Below are 21,402 nucleotides of genomic sequence, written 5' to 3'. Positions count from 1 at the left end.
CATCAAGCAGCTTCTTGAAGGATCCCAAGGTGTCAGCTTCAACAACATTACTGGGGAGTTGGTTCCAGACTCCCACAATTCTCTGTGTAAAAATGTGCCTCCTATTTTCTGTTCTGAATGCCCCTTTATCTAATCTCCATTTGTGACCCCTGGTCCTTGTTTCTTTTTTCAGGTTGAAAAAGTCCCTTGGGTTGTGAATATACTATTTTGCTAGATACATTTCTGGGAATTGCCAGAAACACAAGTTTTCAATTTAAAATAAAAAATTGATTTTTGGAAGGTAAATCTATATAATAAATACCATAGTCCGTGTTTGGAGAGAGTTGGGATGCTTTATATTGCTATAGCAAGACGATCAATCAGGAATAAAATATGATTGTTTCTTTAGAAATGTATAGTATGTGCATGCAGGCCTTTTGTTAGGTATATTCCATCTGCAGCCTTGGAATAAAAAACAATTCTTCTGTTTCTGTGTTTATTTGCTTCCTAGCCATATAGGTTGTGGTCAATAAAGCAAATAAGAATAATTGTTGTTTTAGTTTTTATTTGTAAAACCAAGTTTTTGTACAGTAGTTCAAAGTAATGTTACAGTTAAAATGTAAGGCTGTAGTTAATGCATACCCCATAAGTTAGCATTAAAGTATGTACAGTATTTATTGAAAGTTCTCGTGACTTCAAGGTAATGTAGCATTTTACTCACCCAAAATACATTTTACTCATATTGTGTCTAAATTGGCGAGTAAATTAGTAAATGACCCAAAACCTTACCAGAAGCACTAATATATATAGTGCAGGACCAGTTTGTAAGTGAAAGAAGATTGATATACGTATCTGATATATATTGATATATACATTTCCGATTTACGTAAAATTCGGGTTACGCAAGGCTTTCTGGAACAGGGATACAGGAGGCGTCTGTATATATATATATATATATATATATATATATATATATATATATATATACACACACACACACATATACCTTGTCTTAGACTCAAGGTACTCAAAACCATATGGTTTTAGTTCCCATTTTCTTTGTTTTTTAACATTTCAATTTATTTAAATGTTGGATTAATCTTGGATTAAACAAATCCATTCAAATGTTGGGGTAAGAGAATAATAAAAAGAAATTGTATTGACTATTGTATTGACAACACTTTGTGATGAGTTAAAGGATTAAGAACAGTGCTAATCTAAAATGTCCTAAATAAATAAATGGCTTTAGAGGGATGATAAATGTCCATGAACTAGTGGAAATCTGCACTTTTCATCTTGATCAATAGCATCGATGTGATTCATCTAGATCAGAGGTCTCCAATCTTGGTCCTGGAGAGCCCTAAATCCTCAGGTTTTAGAAGTGCCTATGTCATCAATGGCTAAAAATCTGGAACACCTGTTAATCTTGACTAATTAAGCCAGTAATTGGTGCAATTAAGTAACTGAGAGCTCAGTCGAAATGAAAACCCAGAAGAAGACCCAGTAGCTCTCCAGGACCAGGGTTGGAGACCCCTGATCTAGATCTACATTTTTGTATTTTTGTAGTAAGCTGTAATTTACTCACTGCCTGCCCACAAGGCTCATGTTCAAAGCACCACTCACGCCTCTTCATTGAACATTACTTTTGAAATGAACAAGTTATGTGTGCTTACTTTGTGATCCTTTTTTTATGGCTAGCTAGAATTTAAATATATGTATCTCTAAACTGCAGTTCTAAATTTGAACAACTTAAACAACTGTGTTTGCTGAGCACACTTGGTATCGTACAACATCGAGTTGGTGGAAATACTGTACAGCAATACTGTATGTGTATCAGAAATGTTTTTTTTTTTGTATTATTCCCTGTTATATAATATTTAACAATTTCAAATATAGTATACCGCAAAGTATTGTGAATATACTTGTATACTAAAACATGAAACAATGTTGCCATTTACCGAAAGCTATATGTGCATCAAAACCAAAATCCACACACACAACAAAACTATGTTTATTTGCACCAATTATTGCTTTAAAAATGTGTTTTTGCTCCAGCACAAATCATAAAAGAGGACCAAAATATATATCATACCACAATTGGAAACATTGCAAATCTAAAATAATTTTTGCATAAAGAACATCTCACTAAAAGTGCACTTTCAATGTTTCCACGTGTTATTCAAAGCTTTTTTTTTGCTGTTGTTATTTATCCTTCCATTTTTGGAGCAGTGATGGAATATTCTACATTGGCAGAACTTGTACAGTAAACAGGTTATATCTATCCTGGTTTACTTGCGGGTGATTTTTGTTCCGTCTGTGGTTGTTTACTGTGCTAAACCTTCAATGCCTTCCTTCTGTAACTCCTTTCAGAACGTAGAATGGATTTGTTTATTCTAAGCTTAAATTAAAAAAAAAAAAAACTGGAAAATAAAACCATATATATTGTTTTTGAAATAAGCAAAACATGGCTTGAAGTTTAAGCTGGCTCTTGAGCCAGGTAGCGTTATAGCCTAATCAGCAGTCCACAAACCTCAGCTGTAAAAATTAATGAGACTGGGAATTCAGGGCATGCCAGCTAGTTTACCCAAAAAAATGAACTAGTATAAACTACTTGTTGTTTGTTTATTTTTAAACCAAAGTGATAATCAATTATCCAGGTGTGCACACAAAAAAAACGAATATTATGCCTTGATATTTTATTATATGTATGTGTTTACATTTGTCTGTAATGGGGTTTTTGCACAACATTGGTGTCACCAGTCGACGAATGCAATTACTACATTTTGTCTGATTGGCTAATTTATTGAATGAGATTCAATTCTAATTGTGCTGTGTTTTGTTCAAATACCAAGTAAGAGAAATATATAAAATGATGTTTTATTAAAGTTTTTTTTTTTCATTTGGTTACAATTCTGTTAAATTAATTATATGGGAGTATGCAAAAAAAAATAAAAATAAAACATATCCACCATCTGATTGTAAAATAAGTGGTACAAACAGTTGCTTTTCACTGCAAAACGTAAAAGGCACTTGGCTTTGTGCCTCACCGCACGAGAGGCCTGGTATATTACACGACGACTGCACACCTTGTCATTTTGTGTTATTGCTTACTTACTACAGTCCGTGCATGCATTAGAATGCCAAGTACAGGACAGGGGCCAAACTGGCGCAAAAGCGAAGTTGGCAATATAACAAAAGTAATTGAAAATCCAGTAAAGTACTGTGACAGGACAGCGTCAGTGGCAATGCTGTTTCGACCAGGAAGGGAGACTCAGACACAGAAGGTGCAGGTTTCAAAATGCTAATGTGCACGTTTAATAACATATACAACAAATAAACAAAACACTAAACATTAAACAGAACAAAACACGTTAACAAAATAAATGGCACAAAGGCCAAAACAAAAGGTCTACAAAAACACTTACGGAGAGGAGATGTAAACAAACAAACAAGATGGGGCAGCATGGAACATGAAAACACCTTCACCTCTCACCAACATCAACTCTAAATCATTACTCACAAACACCCGTGATCACCCTATTTATACACCTGTGGCTGGAGCCTTAATTAATCATTTAATCAATTCACAGCAATGTTTTGACACGGAGCAATTTAACCCCCTCCCTGCCAACCCATTATTCCCCACACCAACACATACACACATGCAGCGGCAGGGCTTTTGTCCTGCCACACTGCCACAAGTACACAAAATCCACATGTTTTATTTTTCATTACAACTATGACATTAGTGTGTTCGGGATATTAAACAACATAGTGGATAAATGTCAAAGGCTAAGTGGTTATTTTCTGCATTGCATTAATTGGTTATGGCATCTTGGTGGTAGAATACAAAAAATGGATTTCACAGCAGTAACATTGCTGTTTCTGATCACTCTGACAACAGTAAATCATCAATTGATGTAAGTGCACTATAAACAGAATTTTGTGAGGCGGACAGACTCAGACATGTTCAACTTGTTCGATGTGAAACAGGAACAGGTTTTAGCCTTTTCGCAAAATCATTTTGTTCCATTTCTGTTCTAGCATCATGGCTGACAGCGATTTGGGGATGCTATTTGTGCATTGTGCTGATTATTTTTCAGACAGAAAGTTCCAAGCAGTATTTATATTGTAGCACTCGGGTTACTCTTAATGAGACTTGGGGACCACATTATAGGAAGCAAACACTGTCTCCTCAAGTAGTCTAGACCAAGGATCGGGTCATTCTGGATGGTTGCCACCCAAGTGTCCGGTCAACAGTGCATGGCCCAGCACAGGAGCCACCTCCCCTGTAGCAGTTCGCAGCTCTCCATGGGCTGGCTGCAAGTACTTCCTCCATGCCTTCCCCCCATGGTCCGTCACATCAGACTGGACAATATTAACTGCCGATCCTGTGTCAATCAGTCCTTTGACGTATATGTCTTCAATAGTGCAACCGACGTAAACGTGGTTTCTTCGCCCCATTTGGGCCACTACAGGCCCTTTCGGATATTTCTGTTTCCTGAACTTCTTGCTCGGATTAGCCAGGTTATTGTTATGCTGACATGCGGAGCTGGTTGCATAGGGGGAGCTAGGCTGAGACAGTTGTGTACATGAGCTTAAAGGTTCAAGCAAAGCATTGATGACCTTCACGCATCGCTTGCTTTAACATTTTGGGGCCACTGTTAGGGGGTATTTCTTGGGTTCCTGAGCCAGGCTCCGCCCTACGATCCTAGCTCTGTCTAGTTTCCCTGCGGCCCTCTAGGCACATGCTGTTGTTTATTAGGGCAGTTCCTCGTAAAATGGTTTGGGAGGCCACACACCCAACACACTGTCTGCCTATTCTCCCTTGGTATCCTGTCCCTCTGCTCAAGCTCTGGTCACTCATTGGGCAATTACTTTTCGACTGTAGGGTACCTGGGGTCATCTGGTTTCCATAAGATTCACAGGGACCACTTTGCAGGTTTGCAGTGAGAAGAGATCATCAAGTAGCAATCTTGAGTTATTTATTATTAATTCCTTTTATAAATCACACTTTGACACCATTGTAGCACTTGTCGAGTTACTCTTAATGGGACTCGGGGACCACATCGTAGAAAACAACAAACACTGTCTTTATTTAAACGTAGGGGAGTACAAACCAGAGCTCTTTGTTTGCTAGTCAGGCGGTCAGAGAGAGAGCTTGCTGCGCACCCCCTTTCTTTTATCAGTTTCTCCCCCACCTCCATCATATCCGCTCCTCCCACTAGTCTCCTTCCCTATCCCAGACCTCTAAATTAACTCTTAAACTGCCTCATTGAGGGGCCTAGCATGCTACAATATCATATGTAATAAATTATAACATTAATAGTATAGGTCAAATATATATAAAAAATCTCGCTATACAGTACAGACCATCGTAAATTGAGGCTAGGTTTATTTTTTTTTGTACAGTTGTAATTGATCTGTTAGAATACAGTGAATTAGCAGTACAGTGTATCTCCCTATAGAATTCAATAATTTTGAATGAAGTCGAATGAAGCCTGCTGAATGTTTCATATTGAATTGCATACTGCTTTGTAGTTTTCGATACTTAACAAAAAACTGACAACAATTAAAAAATGTGACATTTCGTAAACCAACATGAAATACTGTACTACTATTATGGCTTTCGGTAGACCTTTGTGATATCGTTCTGTAGTTTCTTTGATTACATGATGTTAAATAAAACATCTACATTATGTTAATCCCCCAGAAAATGTAGGTGATGCAAAACCTTTGGCCATAACTGTACCTGCTAGGCTCCGCCATGTTTCACCACATGGAACTGCTCCTAGAGCAGACCGGGCTGTTTGACCGAACAAGCAGAACACATCCACTGCAGGAAGGTGGAATGGTTTCGCCCAATCAGATTGTCCAGTTCGGTTCGGTCTCGTTAAATGACTCCTTAAGTTACCTTTTTTGTTCCAAAGTACATCAGTCTTTATAGGGTACAATACATACAGTGGAGTAGCTAGAGTTTCTCATGTCATTGTATGAAATGAAATGAGGGATGGATTCAATGAAAAAATAAAGCACTGTTTTTAGACCAGTTTTATTTCCCTGTTTTATGATGCTTTCTAGTTAAACTTCTAGACACAGTAGGACACCTTCGTAACCGTTGAATTGTTGAAAGTGTCATAAACATGTGTTAACATACTCGATGCTATTATAAAAACACAGATGTCACTTGCTTTGTTAGCGATTTTAATATTGTTGGTTTGTAGAGTTTAACCTTTTTATATGATGATAGAAAGCCTGTGATACAAACAGTGAGATTATGAAATCTTACCTTTTAATAATGCTGCTACAAAAAAGCATATTTAATAAATTAAAGTGCCCCACACAGTTAACAACAAGGTCTTATCTGGATGTATTTTTTAGGAGAGTGCAAATTCCAAGTTCTCTCATAAAAATAAAAACATAAATAAATTAAAAAAAAAAAAAGCCTTATTAGCATATTTAAACATTCTAGCCCTGGATGCTGCGGCAGAAGCACTCAAGCTTTCAACACTGAAATAAAAGCAGGACTACTCAAAACAAACATTTTAGTAGAACCTTTTGAAAACAGCTTAGGTTTTATTTCATTCTACCCATAAATACAAATCCTATCAACATACACAGAGCAGTTTTCTATAGGACGCAAAATAAGAACTTGGTTGCAAAATCCGATCATAAAATCACTTTAGGTCACATTATCCCACTGCCAGTTCTCTAAATCAAGATTTAAAGAACATTTAAAGCACACTAACTGTTAAACTTTGCCCATTTGAAGATGGTGACGACAAAATACAAAAAAAGTATTCATTCACTTTGCGATTTATAGTATCGACTGAATTGTGAGTCTGCTAGAATAGAGCAGCTCACACAAACAACTATTTCAGAAACTATATTTGAAGTGTGTAACAGGGCGAGGAGCCTTCCTGTGTAAATGTATTTATTTATTTTTAGAACGGGGTCTCCCCCTCCGCCCCTGTGTTATTTGTTTGTTTATTATTATATAGGACGAGCAAGGTGCCGTCCTTCAGTGTTTTGTATTTGTTTTGTTATTGTTTATTTGTATTTATGTATAGATATATGACGACGAGAGTCATGTTTAGTTATTGTATTGACGGCGTAGCCGAATGTTTGTTTGTTTGTTTGTTTGTTTGTTTGTTTGTTTGTTTGTTTTTGTTTGGTAGTGTGGATGGTCTTCCCATCCATGGTAATTTAAAAACCTCATGCAGAAGGTGGCCATCTCCCGAATTAAGTGATTAATTTGTTGCTAATCGGGAGATGGTCACCTGCATAAAAGCCTGCAGCTCTCTGCACACCGTGTGGGTGTTAGGAGTGAGAGCGGAGACAGCGAGAGGAGCGAGAGAGAAACGAAACTTAAAAAATTAAAATGTATAGGAACAGTGAAGGCAATAGCCTGGCCTGACCTATTCAGTTTGTATTTTTGTGTTCGTGATTTGTTTTATTTAAAATATTTATTTTGCTCTGTGAGCAGTGTTTTGTGTTTAAATATTTTATTTCTTTTTGTGTTTGAATAAACGGTGCACGCCGCGTCTTTTTGTTTTGAATCTGCAGTACTTGGTGTCAGTGTTTTTCCCTTCCTGCTTCTGGCTAGACGTCACTGCTCAGCCATCCTGTCACAAAGTGTTTTTTTGGCAAGTAAGGGAGGTGTACTTCTAATTTATACATTTCTACAAGTGTTGTTTTTGTCATATCTCAAAATCATTAGATATGCTCGTTCATCTCACTGCATAGATAATTGATCTAAAGGGCAGCTGATCCGATTAATTCAACAATTACCACATTATTGGTCCTATTATTTTAAAAAAGAGCAACAAGTTACAGTACTTGTACATTATTTCTTCCAAATATTCAGTGTTCAAAGCTGAGCTCATGCTTGTTCCACCCATAGCCTGAGTTCCGCTACTCTGGTAAAACTGGAAACTTTTATGACGCTTGCACCTACACATCAGAGGCAGTGAAGATTTGTGTATTTTATAAGGGTGGAGATGTGTAAAGACCACTTTAAAAAGGCTATGGGATCCACAAGAGATGCTGCTCTGGTGCCCAGGTTTATTTACCAATATTTCTCCAAACAAATTACATAGCTGTCGCTAGGTTACCAACAATGGTATCGCCATGCAAGGTATGTCTTCACACGAGTTACACACAAGTCCATGCTGTGACTGAAGGGCTGCAAAAACACATTCAATTCCATTTACAGTTTTATTTTTATTAAAATAATTATAATTAGTATATTGTATGATAGTGGGGAGTTTGGACTCAGACATATTTTAAGTACATTCTTTTGGGTCCTTTTGAGTTTTTTTTTAAAAACCAATATAAACAATGCAGCTAGTGTGACATGTCTATAAACACCATGAACACACTTCTTTACTTGTAACTCATAGGGGAGATTTGGTTTACTAAATAAAGTACTGTTTTAATCAGGGTGGCTGAGTGCCTATGAGAGGAAGTGTTATTTACTGCTTCTAAACAGCTGGTCATTTCTCTAGCCCCCTAGTTGTGTGTGGTGGTTTCAGAATCTCTGCACTTCAGAATTACAACAGTATTAGCACTGTTCACATGTTATCAGTATTGGAACAGCTTAATAGTTTTTAATGTAGCACTGCTATGTTATATGTACTAAATAATTGAAAAAAAGTATTTACTGTAAAGGGGAAAGTGTCACAGCAAGCTAAATCAATGTGTAGCTAAGCAGAAAATGTTGATCAAGCGCTCTGAAAAGCTAATATAACAAGTGAAATGCTGGAGCAAGTGGATTGATGGGGTGGCCCTCAGCTCCTAGGTTTGCAGGTTCGTACGTAACCTCACCAGCAGGTTGCGGTCTGATTGGGATGGAGGTTGTCTATTAACCACTTGTGGTCCTATGTCGGACCATCTGACATTGGGGGGGGGGGGGGGGAGATGGAGGCGGATCTGAGCAATACGCATGAGTTTGGTTATAAATCAAGTGATCAGGAGATGATTTATCAGTATGCACGACTATGAATAAATATATGATAAATACAGCAACCAAGAGCAGGGCTGGAGATGCAGTACTGAGTGTCACGTTGATATGCAGTGCCTTTTAAACCTGTTTTACTGTGAATAAAATTGAGTTCAAAGAGAAATGTTGTTTCAAGTGGAGGTGCAGGGACAAAAAAACAATTAATTGATAAAGAACGATCCGCACTCTCCACTAAAAAAACTATCCGAGGCACTTGAAAGTACAATTAATATTCCTTTATTATTTCATTTTTGATTAAAAAAAATATATCCACCCCAATTCAGAACGGAGCTGCAGATGCATTTCGGCAAACTGCCTTCCTCAGTATAAACATTGTGAATAAAATTACCTTTTAACAGTGCGTGTAAAATAAACAGCTTGTGTGAAAATAAATTAGACCCGACGTGCCTGACAGGCGCTGAATAAATGGACCTCAAAGGGTTAAGAGTCCCTGGCAGAGCAAGTCAGCCTTGGCTCAGATTGAAATTCTTTTACAACACTTTGTAACAAGTGTCAACCAATGGTATTTAACGACTACACACACTATATTCCCAAATGAAAAATAAAAATGCAAGAAACTCTTTAAGCATTCAAAAAGCATTGCTTACAAAACGTAAGATGAGGATTTAAAGTGATGGCTTTCAAATTGAATTTTCTTCATTCAAACAATACAGCCTGTGAGGTTTTTTGAAAATGAGACAAAATTGCTGCCCTGATTTCAATTAATGCAATGAACTGGGTTGGAACTGTCTCGAGATTTTTTGTTTGTTTGTTTTTTACAACCTTCTTGGTTGTGTAAGTTAGCAGATCATTTTAAGCATTACTCTGATCATTTCAATTGAATTGATAATTTCAATTGAATGTTAATCACACCATGACATTAAAGCCAGCATTATAACCCAGCGCTGTTTAGATCAGTTTAATATAAATCCCTCAATTGTTTTTGTTTAATGCCATTACTGGCATTGTCTATTTTTTTGCCCAGTTCTGATCCCTGCTCCAGACTATTTTTATTGCTAAAGGAATAGCGTAAAAACAATACCTGTGAAACCCTTGTAACAGCATTAGTAATTAGGACTGTTTTGTTTGCCTGTCAAGACAGTTTTAGATTTGTTTTAAATACAGTTGTATTTCAATTAAATAAAATTGTATTTCAAAGTACTCTTCACACACTTACCTATGCTCCATAACCTCTTGTTATATATATATATATATATATATATATATATATATATATATATATATATATATATATATATATACCTACCATTGTCATTTAATTATCGTTAATTTAAAATCCACATTAAAAATGTTACCAATTGTTCATTTCTAGTCACAGTTTAAATACCAATACCCCAAAGCTACAGATTCATATGGGGTTTTTTTTAAGTTTGAATTTATTACACAAAATTTTTATTGTATGGCTGACATTTACATCCCCTTGCTTGTCAATATTAATGTGCATGTTTATAGGTCAATAGCCAATTCAATATTCAAAGTGTATTTAAATCTCTGAAGCTGACTTGCAGAGTATGAAAGTTGCAAACATCCATACTTACTATAATTAAAACAATTTGCCAGTTATGCAGAGTTACTGTTATCAACAGAAGCACATTGCCAGCATAAACAGCAGTGTTACAAAAACTGATGCAGATCAATGCATGGGAAAATAATGACTAATGGGCTTTTTTGCCTAAAATAAACATACATAGTATTTTTAAACTGTATGTTATTCATTTATTAGGTTATCCAAGCTATTAAGCAACCTGATCCTTACCTATTCATTAATTCATTCATTCATTCCTAACATAACAGCATCATGTTTATTAGTAATTGTATGTTAAGCTGGGTAAATTCTGAGTTGACTGATTTTTCTATCTTCCCAGTCTGCTGAGTAAGAAGGAGTCTGTGCGAGTCGTACTCTACATAGATTATTACACACAGCACTGAGGTCCATTACTTTGTACTATTCAAAACTGCACAAACCTATATCAAGTATGTGTACAATTTAAGATGCTTAACTGTTTAGTAACGTGAAATTTAACCATATTAAATATATACACTGCCTGGCCACTGTCTGTTTGGATTTGGTTTCAAATTGACTTAGAGATACAAATTTGGCTGACCATATGATGTGTCATTGGATCCCTGCAGCACTATAAACTATGGCAAGCCAAATGATCATTTAGAGCTATCTCAAATTCATTTATAGATATCTCTAAATATGTTATGATATCTCTGAATCATTTCCAGATATCTCTAAGTATTTGAAGATATCTTCAAATATTTAAAGATATCTCTAAATAATTTTAAGATATCTAAAATACATTTCAAGATATCTCAATCTTTAAACAGAGCTTTAAATGAGATATCTAAAATGCATTTTCAGATATCTTTAAATCATTTTCAGATATCTCTAAATAACTTCCTGTCCATTTAGAGATATCTCTAGGTCAGTGGTTCCCAACCTTTTTCAATGTAGGGACCACCTTGGTGTTTGGATTTTTCCCACGGACCACTTGACACACATTTTTTTACAACAACACCTATGATCAGAGCAAATGGCAGCCCTACCCAATATAGGTTCAGGTCCAAATAGTTTCTTTCTCAAGGGAGCATGTGTTTGAAAACAAACAGTGGAGGTAATTATTTGATCTTGATGGCATAGCAACTATTAAACTTTAATCTGAATTTGAATCTATTTGATTCTATTTAATGGATGGCTCTTGCAAACCTAAATAGAGTTGTGGCATTGCTTTTCACTCGGTAAAACTGGAAAAAGAACAATCCAGAGCAACTGAAAAAAATGACAAGTCAACACACCATTATAAAATCATCACACTGTCACTGATGTTTCAGCTTCTTTTAAAGACTGTAAGCACAATCATGATAGTCACATAAGGACACATATAATACAATAAAGAATTCAGAGGAAAGTGGAAACACATCTTGGTAACATTAGTAAACAGCAAATCCCTGCTTGAACAGTTTGTAGCTTTTCCCCAAAAAGTTGTTATTTGTTCAAACCTTGCCAAATTCCTTGAGGATTCATTGCAAACCGCTTAGCTCAGCTCAGTTAGGGGCTCTAGGTAATAGTAATTTACCCAGCAACAAACTAATGGAATTAAACAATACTTTACATAGGTGAAGTCACTTAGAACTAGTACACGTAGTCTTTATATTGTATGTTATATACTAATGCAATGGCGGTTGACTTAAAACAGCTATGGTTTAAAAAAAAAAAAAAAAAAAGAAAAAAAAAAAGATTCTGTATACTGGTGCAGTTCTGAATGATAATTGCCAAGCTGGTGTGGGTACTTCAAAAGGCATGGGAACTTACAAAAATCCAGCTTTTCTGCAAGTTCTGTTTACAAAGAGCATATAGAGAAAAAAGTGTAATTAAGTAAATATAACTGTCACTGTGGCTTTAGGCTTTACTGATATATAAACATATGAAAACACCAGGGACATTTTTGGCAGAGGGCAATCTGCCAGGTCCAGGTATCCCATTGCCAGGTGCCAGCAACACTAATCAAGCAAGCAATGTAATATGTGCATTTCCCCTTGACAAGCCAGAAGCAACATCAAACCAAATAGGATTTCATTGGATTGCAGGTTTTAACTCAATTGATGACACTCGTAAGGATTCAAGTAACCTTGCTGAGATCATTTTCTGTAATAAAAAGTTGCATAAAGCACACAATGTAATCATCAAAATCTATGTGTCACTGTAATTTTTGTTTGTTTTTAGACATATCTTTAAGTTTTTGGAACTACTTTTTTATTATTTTTTTTATTAGTTATCACCAGTTGTATGCACAGCATACATTGTACAGTTTTTTTTTTTTTATATATTTTATTATACAAGCGAAGAAGTACAGTCCAGATGGTGTCACCTAATTAATATACATTTTTTATATCAAATTCAAATGGTTGATATCAAGAATTTGAATTATTTTATATCAACAATTCTATTTTTGATAAGAAAAAATCAATTTTATAATAATATTAAGAATTGTTTATATAAAAAATGTTATTAATAATATCAACAAAACATTACTGATATCAGCAATAGGTGTCTTGATATTAGAAATTAAGGATGACATGTTAAAACAGCTTTCCATAGCAATGTGCCATTTACAAGGACGGCACCACTGCATTGACTGTAGCTTTGTGATGCTTTTTTATTATCCTAAAATAAAGGCTCAATCACAGAACTTCACACCATATTCACACAAATGTGAGTAATGATTGTCTTCCAACTTTGACAACTTCCTTTAAGCTTCTTTTACATTTATTTCCTGTCTTGAGTCATTGAGATGGGATCCAAAAAAGATTGATTCTGTCTCCTTATTTTATATTTTATAGAGGCTTTGAGAGATTTCTCTTACTTACTTATTTACTTTTACACGAAAAATTGTTTTGTGTTTTTTTTTTATATTGTCAAAATGCATTATAATCGGATAGTTTGTATATTGTAAGTGCTATGCACACAGTTACTGCTCAGAATATGTTATTCTTTTGAAGCATTTTACACACACCTCTTCTGATGGAATATTCAATCATTGTATTGTTACTATAAATATCATTTCACCTTTAGTGATATCAGAGGAAAATATGGCCCCAACGCTAGTAAACAGAAGAGCCTTCAATTAAGAATCCAAACTTTCAGGGTGCTCTTTTTAAAGCACAGTTTCCATATTTATTTGAGGGTATTGTCCATTAGTGATTGATGAAGAGGATATTTAATAAAAACTATGTAATGCACTGCCATCCTAAAGATTCTAACTTTCTCTTTTGTACAGTGGTTAAAACGCATGATTGGGGAATGTGTGGTTGCTTGTTCACATAGAGACATCGTCAGTTACTTTGTTTTTGGTAAAGCAGGCGCAATACCCAGCATTTCTTCCCTCCATTTTTTATCAATAGTTGGATTAATTGAAACATAATCTTGTAGCCTTTTCACACTAGTACACCCGAGCCCAGCCGAGCCCACTCAGCGCGGCTTGGGTGTGTTCGCACTACTGTTCAAAGTAGGAGCTGCACTGTGGAACGTGACGTCAGTGGACACAGGCGCACTGAGGAGTGGTGTGGATTTGTTTTGATAATGTATCCCGAGGTCGTACTCTCCGAAAAGATAGTCTACCAATAGATTTCACAGGAATTGAGAAATTTGGGACTAAACTGCAGCGCGAAACAAACAGTGTTGTGAAAAAATAAAAAAAAGGTCTTGTTTGTATTTGTTTTTCACATGTTGCTGAATGCAAATACAAACTGAATAATTTAATTTCATATTATTAGTTAGATTAACTACTACAACTAATAATAGCTTTTAAAAGTTACAGATAGCATTTGAAAAATGTCAGGAAACAGTCAAGAAAAATAGATTTAAAGTAGATCTATTAAAAAGAAAATCTAAACGTAACATATTTAAATATATTTTTCTTTACAACTTGTTTTTATACACGCAATGTTAATATACTGTATTTTTTTAAAAATGACCCTATTGAATATGATTTTCAGATACTTTGCACATTTCCAATATATGTATCTTAATTATATATTTTTTTTTCTGTTAAGGACTGGTTTATAAAGAAACCACAAAATAACATGCATAATTACTGATCACTTATTCATTAGAAAACATATATGGAATACAAACAGCAGTAGATCTTGCAGTTAACAAACTGTACGTTTTTTTTTTGTTGTCTTTTTTAAATGATACCTGTCAGTGTTAAACAATTTAAAGGAGAAATACTAAAATAAATAAATAAATAAATAAATAAATAAAAAAAGTGGCCAAGCTTAAAGAATGTTGTAATATGTAAACTCAGCTTCATACCGTGTGGAACAAGTTGCCGAATTCAACATATCGGCACCGGTCGTTGCAGGTCTGTGACCAAGAACTGCGTCCATTAAATCTGACCTGCTTTATTGTTATCATCTTCCGTCTTTTTCTGTAATCCTGTTTTTTTATTTTTTATTTTTTCACAACACTGTTTCGCGTTGTGGTTTAGTCCCATATTTCTCAATTCCTGTGAAATCTATTGGTAGACAGTTTATGGTTTCGGAGAGTACGAGTTAACCCCGCCCCCAGCCTTGCTCAGCACCGAGCCCGTACCAGATATCTTGCGAGGCCAGAGTTTCACGGTTCCGGCTCGGCTCGGCTCAACAAAATGATAAGTGTGAAACTAGCTGTGCTGTGAGGGCTCGGCTCGGATGTGCACGTGTGAAAAGGCTATGAGAGTTTTCATGTGTGGCTAATGTCAGCAGTGCATCAAGCTAATCCTAGAAATCCTTACCTGTATGACATTGCCATTTTGATGACAAACATGGATTCCAGATTTTTCAATGTTTTGTATCTATATGTTCTAAATATTTTGACCCTCTTCATTTCAGATCCCTTTACTGCTAAACTCAATAAACTGTGTCGCCAAACACGATGACGAGGGCCTGTATTCTTGTATTGTTCAGCTGGTCCTGAAAATGTGAATAACTATTGCAGTCTCTGAATGTATTTATGTTTGCAGAACAGCATCATGTCCTGTTTGTAAAAGCAGTTACTGTAGAGACTGGTTTATTGACACTGAAATATATTCTCTTACAGGTAGATGTTGATGATGTTATCACCAAAGAAGAGCAGATATACGTTTTGTTCAATGCCAAACGGAAATGTGAGAGAGCCATCAAATCAAAGATGTACAAGGTGTCCGGTAAGTACCTCAAAGCTTTAAATTAGTGATTGGAAAGCTTGTTCTTCCAGAACTGAATTTATTAGGTCCTGGAAAGGCTGTCAGATAGAGACTTAATTTAGTCACCAGATTTAAAAAAAGATCCTAGAGGCAAATGTGATATGAATTCTGAAATACTGTTTGTATTATATCTGAGTTAGCAACGGAAGCTAAATAATAAATCATTTGCGTATCAAGGCCATACTGCATACTTAAAGGTACTGTATGTATGTATTTATTTACTCTTTTTAATTGGCTGCAAGCTTCCAGCGCCCACTGCTTCCCTCTCATCTCGGTTAATCAAAACTCTGGTGGAATAAGCCTCATCCTAGCTGCAGTTGATGAAATCCATGAATACTGATATAGGGATAATAAACAGCAACTAGGACAAGAAGCTTTAACAGTGAAGCATTTATTCTTAAAGCTAATTGGGTTAATTAATCATACATTGATTAAAGCTGAGCCACTTCATATTACTAATAAGGTATGGGAAAAAATTGTGCACAGTACTGGAAATTGCTTGTAGATTTGTCTGTTACTTAAGCAATGTTAAGCATTGTTGCTTTTGTTTTTAAATACATGTTTGTTTCTTGAGCTTTTATCTTATTGTACAATGCTCTGATGATTACCTGGATTGTTATGTACAGCTTTGACATGAAAGGAACCCTACAATATGTTTTCATTTTTTGTTAATTGCTATTATTTATGTTATTTTCTCCAGTGAGAAAACTATAGGAAGGCTCTGGCATTGGCTAGATCATCATATTATTCTAATTTAATTGAAACAAATAAAATAATCCTAGATTTCTTTTTGCTACCCTAGATAAATTAATTAATCATTCCCCTAATAGTCCTACCCTTGACATTGGCTCCTCTCACAGCTGCAATGACTTTGTACATTTCTTTACAAATAAAAGAGAGAGTTGTTGCAATTCAATTACAAAAATTTCTAACTTAATGGTAAATTCAAGGAGTTTCAGTCTGGTTTCCGTGCTGCACATTGCACCGAGACGATCTGTGAACGATCTGCTGATAAGCTCTGACTCAGGCTTTACATTAGTTTTAATTCTTCTAGATCTAAGTGCTGCCTTGGATACTGTAGACCATTCCATTCTACTCAATTGTCTTGAAAGCACAGTAGGATTGTCTGGACTTGTCCTATCCTGGTTCAAATCTTACTTTCTGATAGGTTTCAGTTTGTCTCTCTCTATTGGGTCGGTAAAATCAGCATTATCGGAAGTTGTCTGTGGTGTTCCATAGAGCTCCATTCTAGGTCCCTTGTTGTTTTCATTATATATGCTACCATTGGGTGACATTATCCGCAGACACGGAGTGAACTTCCATTGCTATGCTGATGATACCCAGCTACATTTGCCCCTAAAGCCAGGAATTTCTTCTCTTAGCTACTTGCCTTTGCAGGCATCAAGCATTGGATGTCACAGAATTTTCTAATGTTGAATTCAGATAAAACAGAGGTTGTACTAGTGGGCTTACAGAACCAACTAAAAGGAAATGTGGCATTACATGAGTTTGACCCTTGCTCATCAAAACTTAAACTAGAAATTAAGAGTTTGGCGGTCATCTTTGTTCCTGATCTCTCATTTGAGACTCATATTAGGGAAGTTACTAAAGTATATTTTTACCATTTGAGAAATATAGCTAAACTTAGACAATTATTTCTGTATCTGATGCCGAGAGACAAATGCATGCCTTTGTTTCATCTGGAATTGATTATTGTAATGCACTTTTTCTGGTGTCCCAAAACGTGTGGTATCCCGCTTGCGGCTTGTTCAGAATACTGCTGCTAGAATTCTGACTAAAACCAGAAAAAGTGAACATATTACTCCTGTTTTGGCCTCTTTACACTGGCTCCATGTGCAGTATATTGCTGTTAATTTACAAGGCCCTGAATGGATTACCACCTAGTTATTTGCAGGACTTACTGACCCTGTATCATCCAAACGGCACTCTGAGATCACAGGATGTGGGACTGTTGGTTATTCCTAGGGTCAACAAAAGCAACATGGGAGGTAGGGCTTATGGAATGCTCTGCCTTCATTTATCAGGGAAGCTGGGACGGTTACAGTTTTCAAGTCAAGACTAAAAACGCACTTTTATAAAATGTTTTTCTTATCTTAGTGGGTTTTAATAGAACTTTTACAATTGCTGCTTTTAGGGCTCCCAAGTGGCACATCCAGTAAAAGCAGTCAAGTAGAGTGCAGGATGTGCCCTATAGTCTGGACGTCGCCGGTTCGAGTCCAGGCTATTCCTTTGCCAACCGAGGACGGGAACTCCTAGGGGGTGGCACACAATTGGCTGAGCGCCGCCCGGGGGGGAGGGAGGGTTTGGTCGGCCAGGGTGTCCTCGGCTCATCGCGCACCAGCGACCCCTGTAGTCTGGCCGGGCGCCTGCGGGCTTGCCTGTAAGCTGCTCAGGGCTGCGTTGTCCTCCGACGGTGTAGCTCTGGGTGGCTGCATGGTGAGTCTGCAGTGTGTAAAAAAGTGTTTGTCTTCGCCCCGTCAGCGTAGTGGTGGTAACGGTGAGCAGAACTAAACAAAATAATTGGACACTGCTAAATTGGGGAGAAAATAACAAAAAACAAATTGGTGACTACAAAAAAAAAAAAAGCTTCTTTTGTATTATGTGTATACTGTTATTTAAATATGTTATTTAAATGATCTGATTATGGAATGTTGTATGTGTGACATGCAATACAAATGTATTGTGGTTTGTTTGTTTTTTCTGTTTTGTACTGTACAGTGTTTTGCGATACTTTTGTATAAAAATGCAGTAAATAAATTAAATAAATAAATAATGGTTCTAGTAAATTGTTCCTAATATGTATGGCCATAATTTCAGCTACCAATTTATATTAGAAAAGATCCAGGCATAATGGTATTTGATTTGTTGGTATTTTTCAAAACTATAAATAAACAAAAGTACTTATCGATCCTTGAAGATATCTCATTGCTGCACTTCCTGGACATTCCATTTCAAAAGGACATGAAGATCACAAGGACATACAGTAGAATACAGGGATTTGTCTAAAATGCAGCAATAAATAAATTCAAAGAGCGACCAATACATTTTGTTCCTAAATATCTTTAAAATTCACTTTCAGTATCTTAAATTCAGAAAAAATATGAGCCTTACAAAATAACAGTTAATATTAGGTAAGCTATACTGGAATTGTTTGGTTAGCTCTATATACTTTATGGGTTAACAATAATAAATCTCAACTTTTGTGCTGAGGTGTCTTAACAGTCTTAAACATTCATCTTTGTTTAGGGTGACGAATGACTAATCACATCCTACTGTCTTGTCATATAAGTAGGAAAGGCTGGGGATTAGGTGGTTGAATGTATGATATGGCAGTTCCGAAAGTGCTGCTTTTGTCTTGACCCACTTCTATACATTTTTTTAATGAAAACCGCCAGAAAGTTGAATGCCCTCGATTTGTCAATAACGAATGGATTGTGTGTGGTCGGGGTAGGTCGGCACTGTCTGGGGAGAGGTCTGTGCAGAGCTACCCCCTCCCCCCGAAGAAGCTGTCTCTTCTTTTGTGTTTCATTCTTTGCTTGTCTGATATTTTACATTTCACAATTAAATAATTTGCTCAAACACCGAAATAACCTTCCATTTCATTGTTTGATAATTTGTCAGTGCTCAAAAATTGCAAAATGGTTATTTTTTTTGGTCATTGACCAAATCCTGAGTATGAGTTTAACACACACACACACACACACACATATATATATATACAGACGTGCTCAAATTTGTTGGTACCCCTCCACAAAAAACAAAGAATGCACAATTTTCTCTGAAATAACTTGAAACTGACCAAAGTAATTGGCATCCACCATTGTTTATTCCATATTTAATAGAAATCAGACTTTGCTTTTGATTTTTTATTCAACATAATATTGTAAATAATAAAACAAATGAAAATGGCATGGACAAAAATGATGGGACCGCTAACCTAATATTTTGTTGCACAACCTTTAGAGGCAATCACTGCAATCAAACGTTTTCTGTAGCTCTCAATGAGACTTCTGTACCTGTTAACAGGTAGTTTGGCCCACTCTTCCTGAGCAAACTGCTGCAGCTGTCTCAGGTTTGATGGGTGCCTTCTCCAGACTGCAAGTTTCAGCTCTTTCCATAGATGTTCGATAGGATTCAGATCAGGACTCATAGAAGGCCACTTCAGAATAGTCCAATGTTTTGTTCTTATCCATTCTTGGGTGCTTTTAGCTTTGTGTTTTGGGTCATTATCCTGTTGGAGGACCCATGACTTGCGACTGAAACAGAGCTTTCTGACACTGGGCAGTACATTTCGCGCCAGAATGCCTTGATAGTCTTGAGATTTCATTGTGCCCTGCACAGATTCAAGGCACCCTGTGCCAGGCGCAGCAAAGCAGCCCCAAAACATAACCAAGCCTCCTCCATGTTTCACTGTAGGTATGGTGTTCTTTTCTTTGAAAGCTTCATTTTTTCGTCTGTGAACATAGAGCTGATGTGACTTGCCAAAAAGGTCCAGTTTTGACTCATCTGTCCAAAGGACATTCTCCCAGAAGGATTGTGGCTTGTCAATATGCATTTTAGCAAATTCCAGTCTGGCTTTTTTATGTTTTTCTTTCAAAAGTGGAGTCCTCCTGGGTCTTCTTCCATGGAGCCCACTTTCGCTCAAAAAGCGACAGATGATGCGATCAGAAACTGACGTACCTTCACCTTGGAGTTCAGCTTGTATCTCTTTGGCAGTTATCCTTGGTTCTTTTTCTACCATTCGCACTATCCTTCTGTTCAATCTGGAGTCGATTTTCCTCTTGCGGCTGCGCCCAGGGAGGTTGGCTACAGTTCCATGGACCTTAAACTTCTTAATATTTGCAACTGTTGTCACAGGAACATCAAGCTGCTTGGAGATGGTCTTGTAGCCTTTACTTTTACCATGCTTGTCTATTATTTTCTTTCTCATCTCCTCAGACAACTCTCTCCTTTGCTTTCTCTGGTCCATGTTCAGTGTGGTGCACACAATGATACCAAACAGCACAGTGACTACTTTTCTCCATTTAAATAGGCTGAATGACTGATTACAAGATTGGAGACATGTGTGATACTAATTAGAAACTAATTAGTTTGAAATATCACTATAATCCAGTTATTTATTATCTTTTCTAAGGGGTACCAACAAATGTGTCCAGGCCATTTTAGAATATCTTTGTAGAATAAGCAATAATTCATCTCTTTTCACAGCTTCTTTGCTTTATTCTATGACATACCAAAGGCATGCAAGTATACATGATAAAATAGCTTTTAATTTCATCACTTTTCAGGAGGAATGAAGCATTATTTCAATGAGCTGTAAGGGTACCAACAAATTTGAGCACGTCTGTGTGTATATATCTATCTATCTATCTATCTATCTATAGATAGATAGATAGATAGATAGATAGATAGATATTGCTTTGTTCTTGTTTTGGTAAGTTAAAGTAAGCCCTGTGTGGTTGGAAAAAAAGGAGTGGTTGAAGTTTATTGCATTTGATATATAAATAAATATACAAATAAAGGGCAGGATTCGCAAAATGTTTTACTCCATATCTTTATTTGCACATTTTCTTTTCTGTTTTTTTTTGTTTATTTAGCAGACGCCTTTATCCAAAGCGACTTACAGAGACTAGGGTGTGTGAACTATGC

At 36.2% G+C, this 21,402-nt stretch overlaps 1 protein-coding gene across 1 annotated transcript in view; it reads left to right on the top strand.

The window, feature by feature from the left end:
• Nucleotides 1-21,402, top strand: part of LOC117435253 (parathyroid hormone/parathyroid hormone-related peptide receptor-like) — a 121,275-nt gene that overhangs the window by 59,291 nt on the left and 40,582 nt on the right. Inside the window, exon 2 of the mRNA XM_059017858.1 lies at nucleotides 15,588-15,693. Coding sequence (XP_058873841.1) covers nucleotides 15,588-15,693 — 106 coding nt within the window. The remainder of the gene's footprint in view (nucleotides 1-15,587; nucleotides 15,694-21,402) is intronic.

The sequence above is a fragment of the Acipenser ruthenus genome, chromosome 3 (assembly GCF_902713425.1).
Source record: "Acipenser ruthenus chromosome 3, fAciRut3.2 maternal haplotype, whole genome shotgun sequence".
In the NCBI taxonomy this organism is placed as follows: Eukaryota; Metazoa; Chordata; class Actinopteri; order Acipenseriformes; family Acipenseridae; genus Acipenser; species Acipenser ruthenus.
The sequence above is the reverse complement of the archived record's forward strand: the minus strand, read 5'-3'. Positions and strand labels throughout refer to the sequence as shown.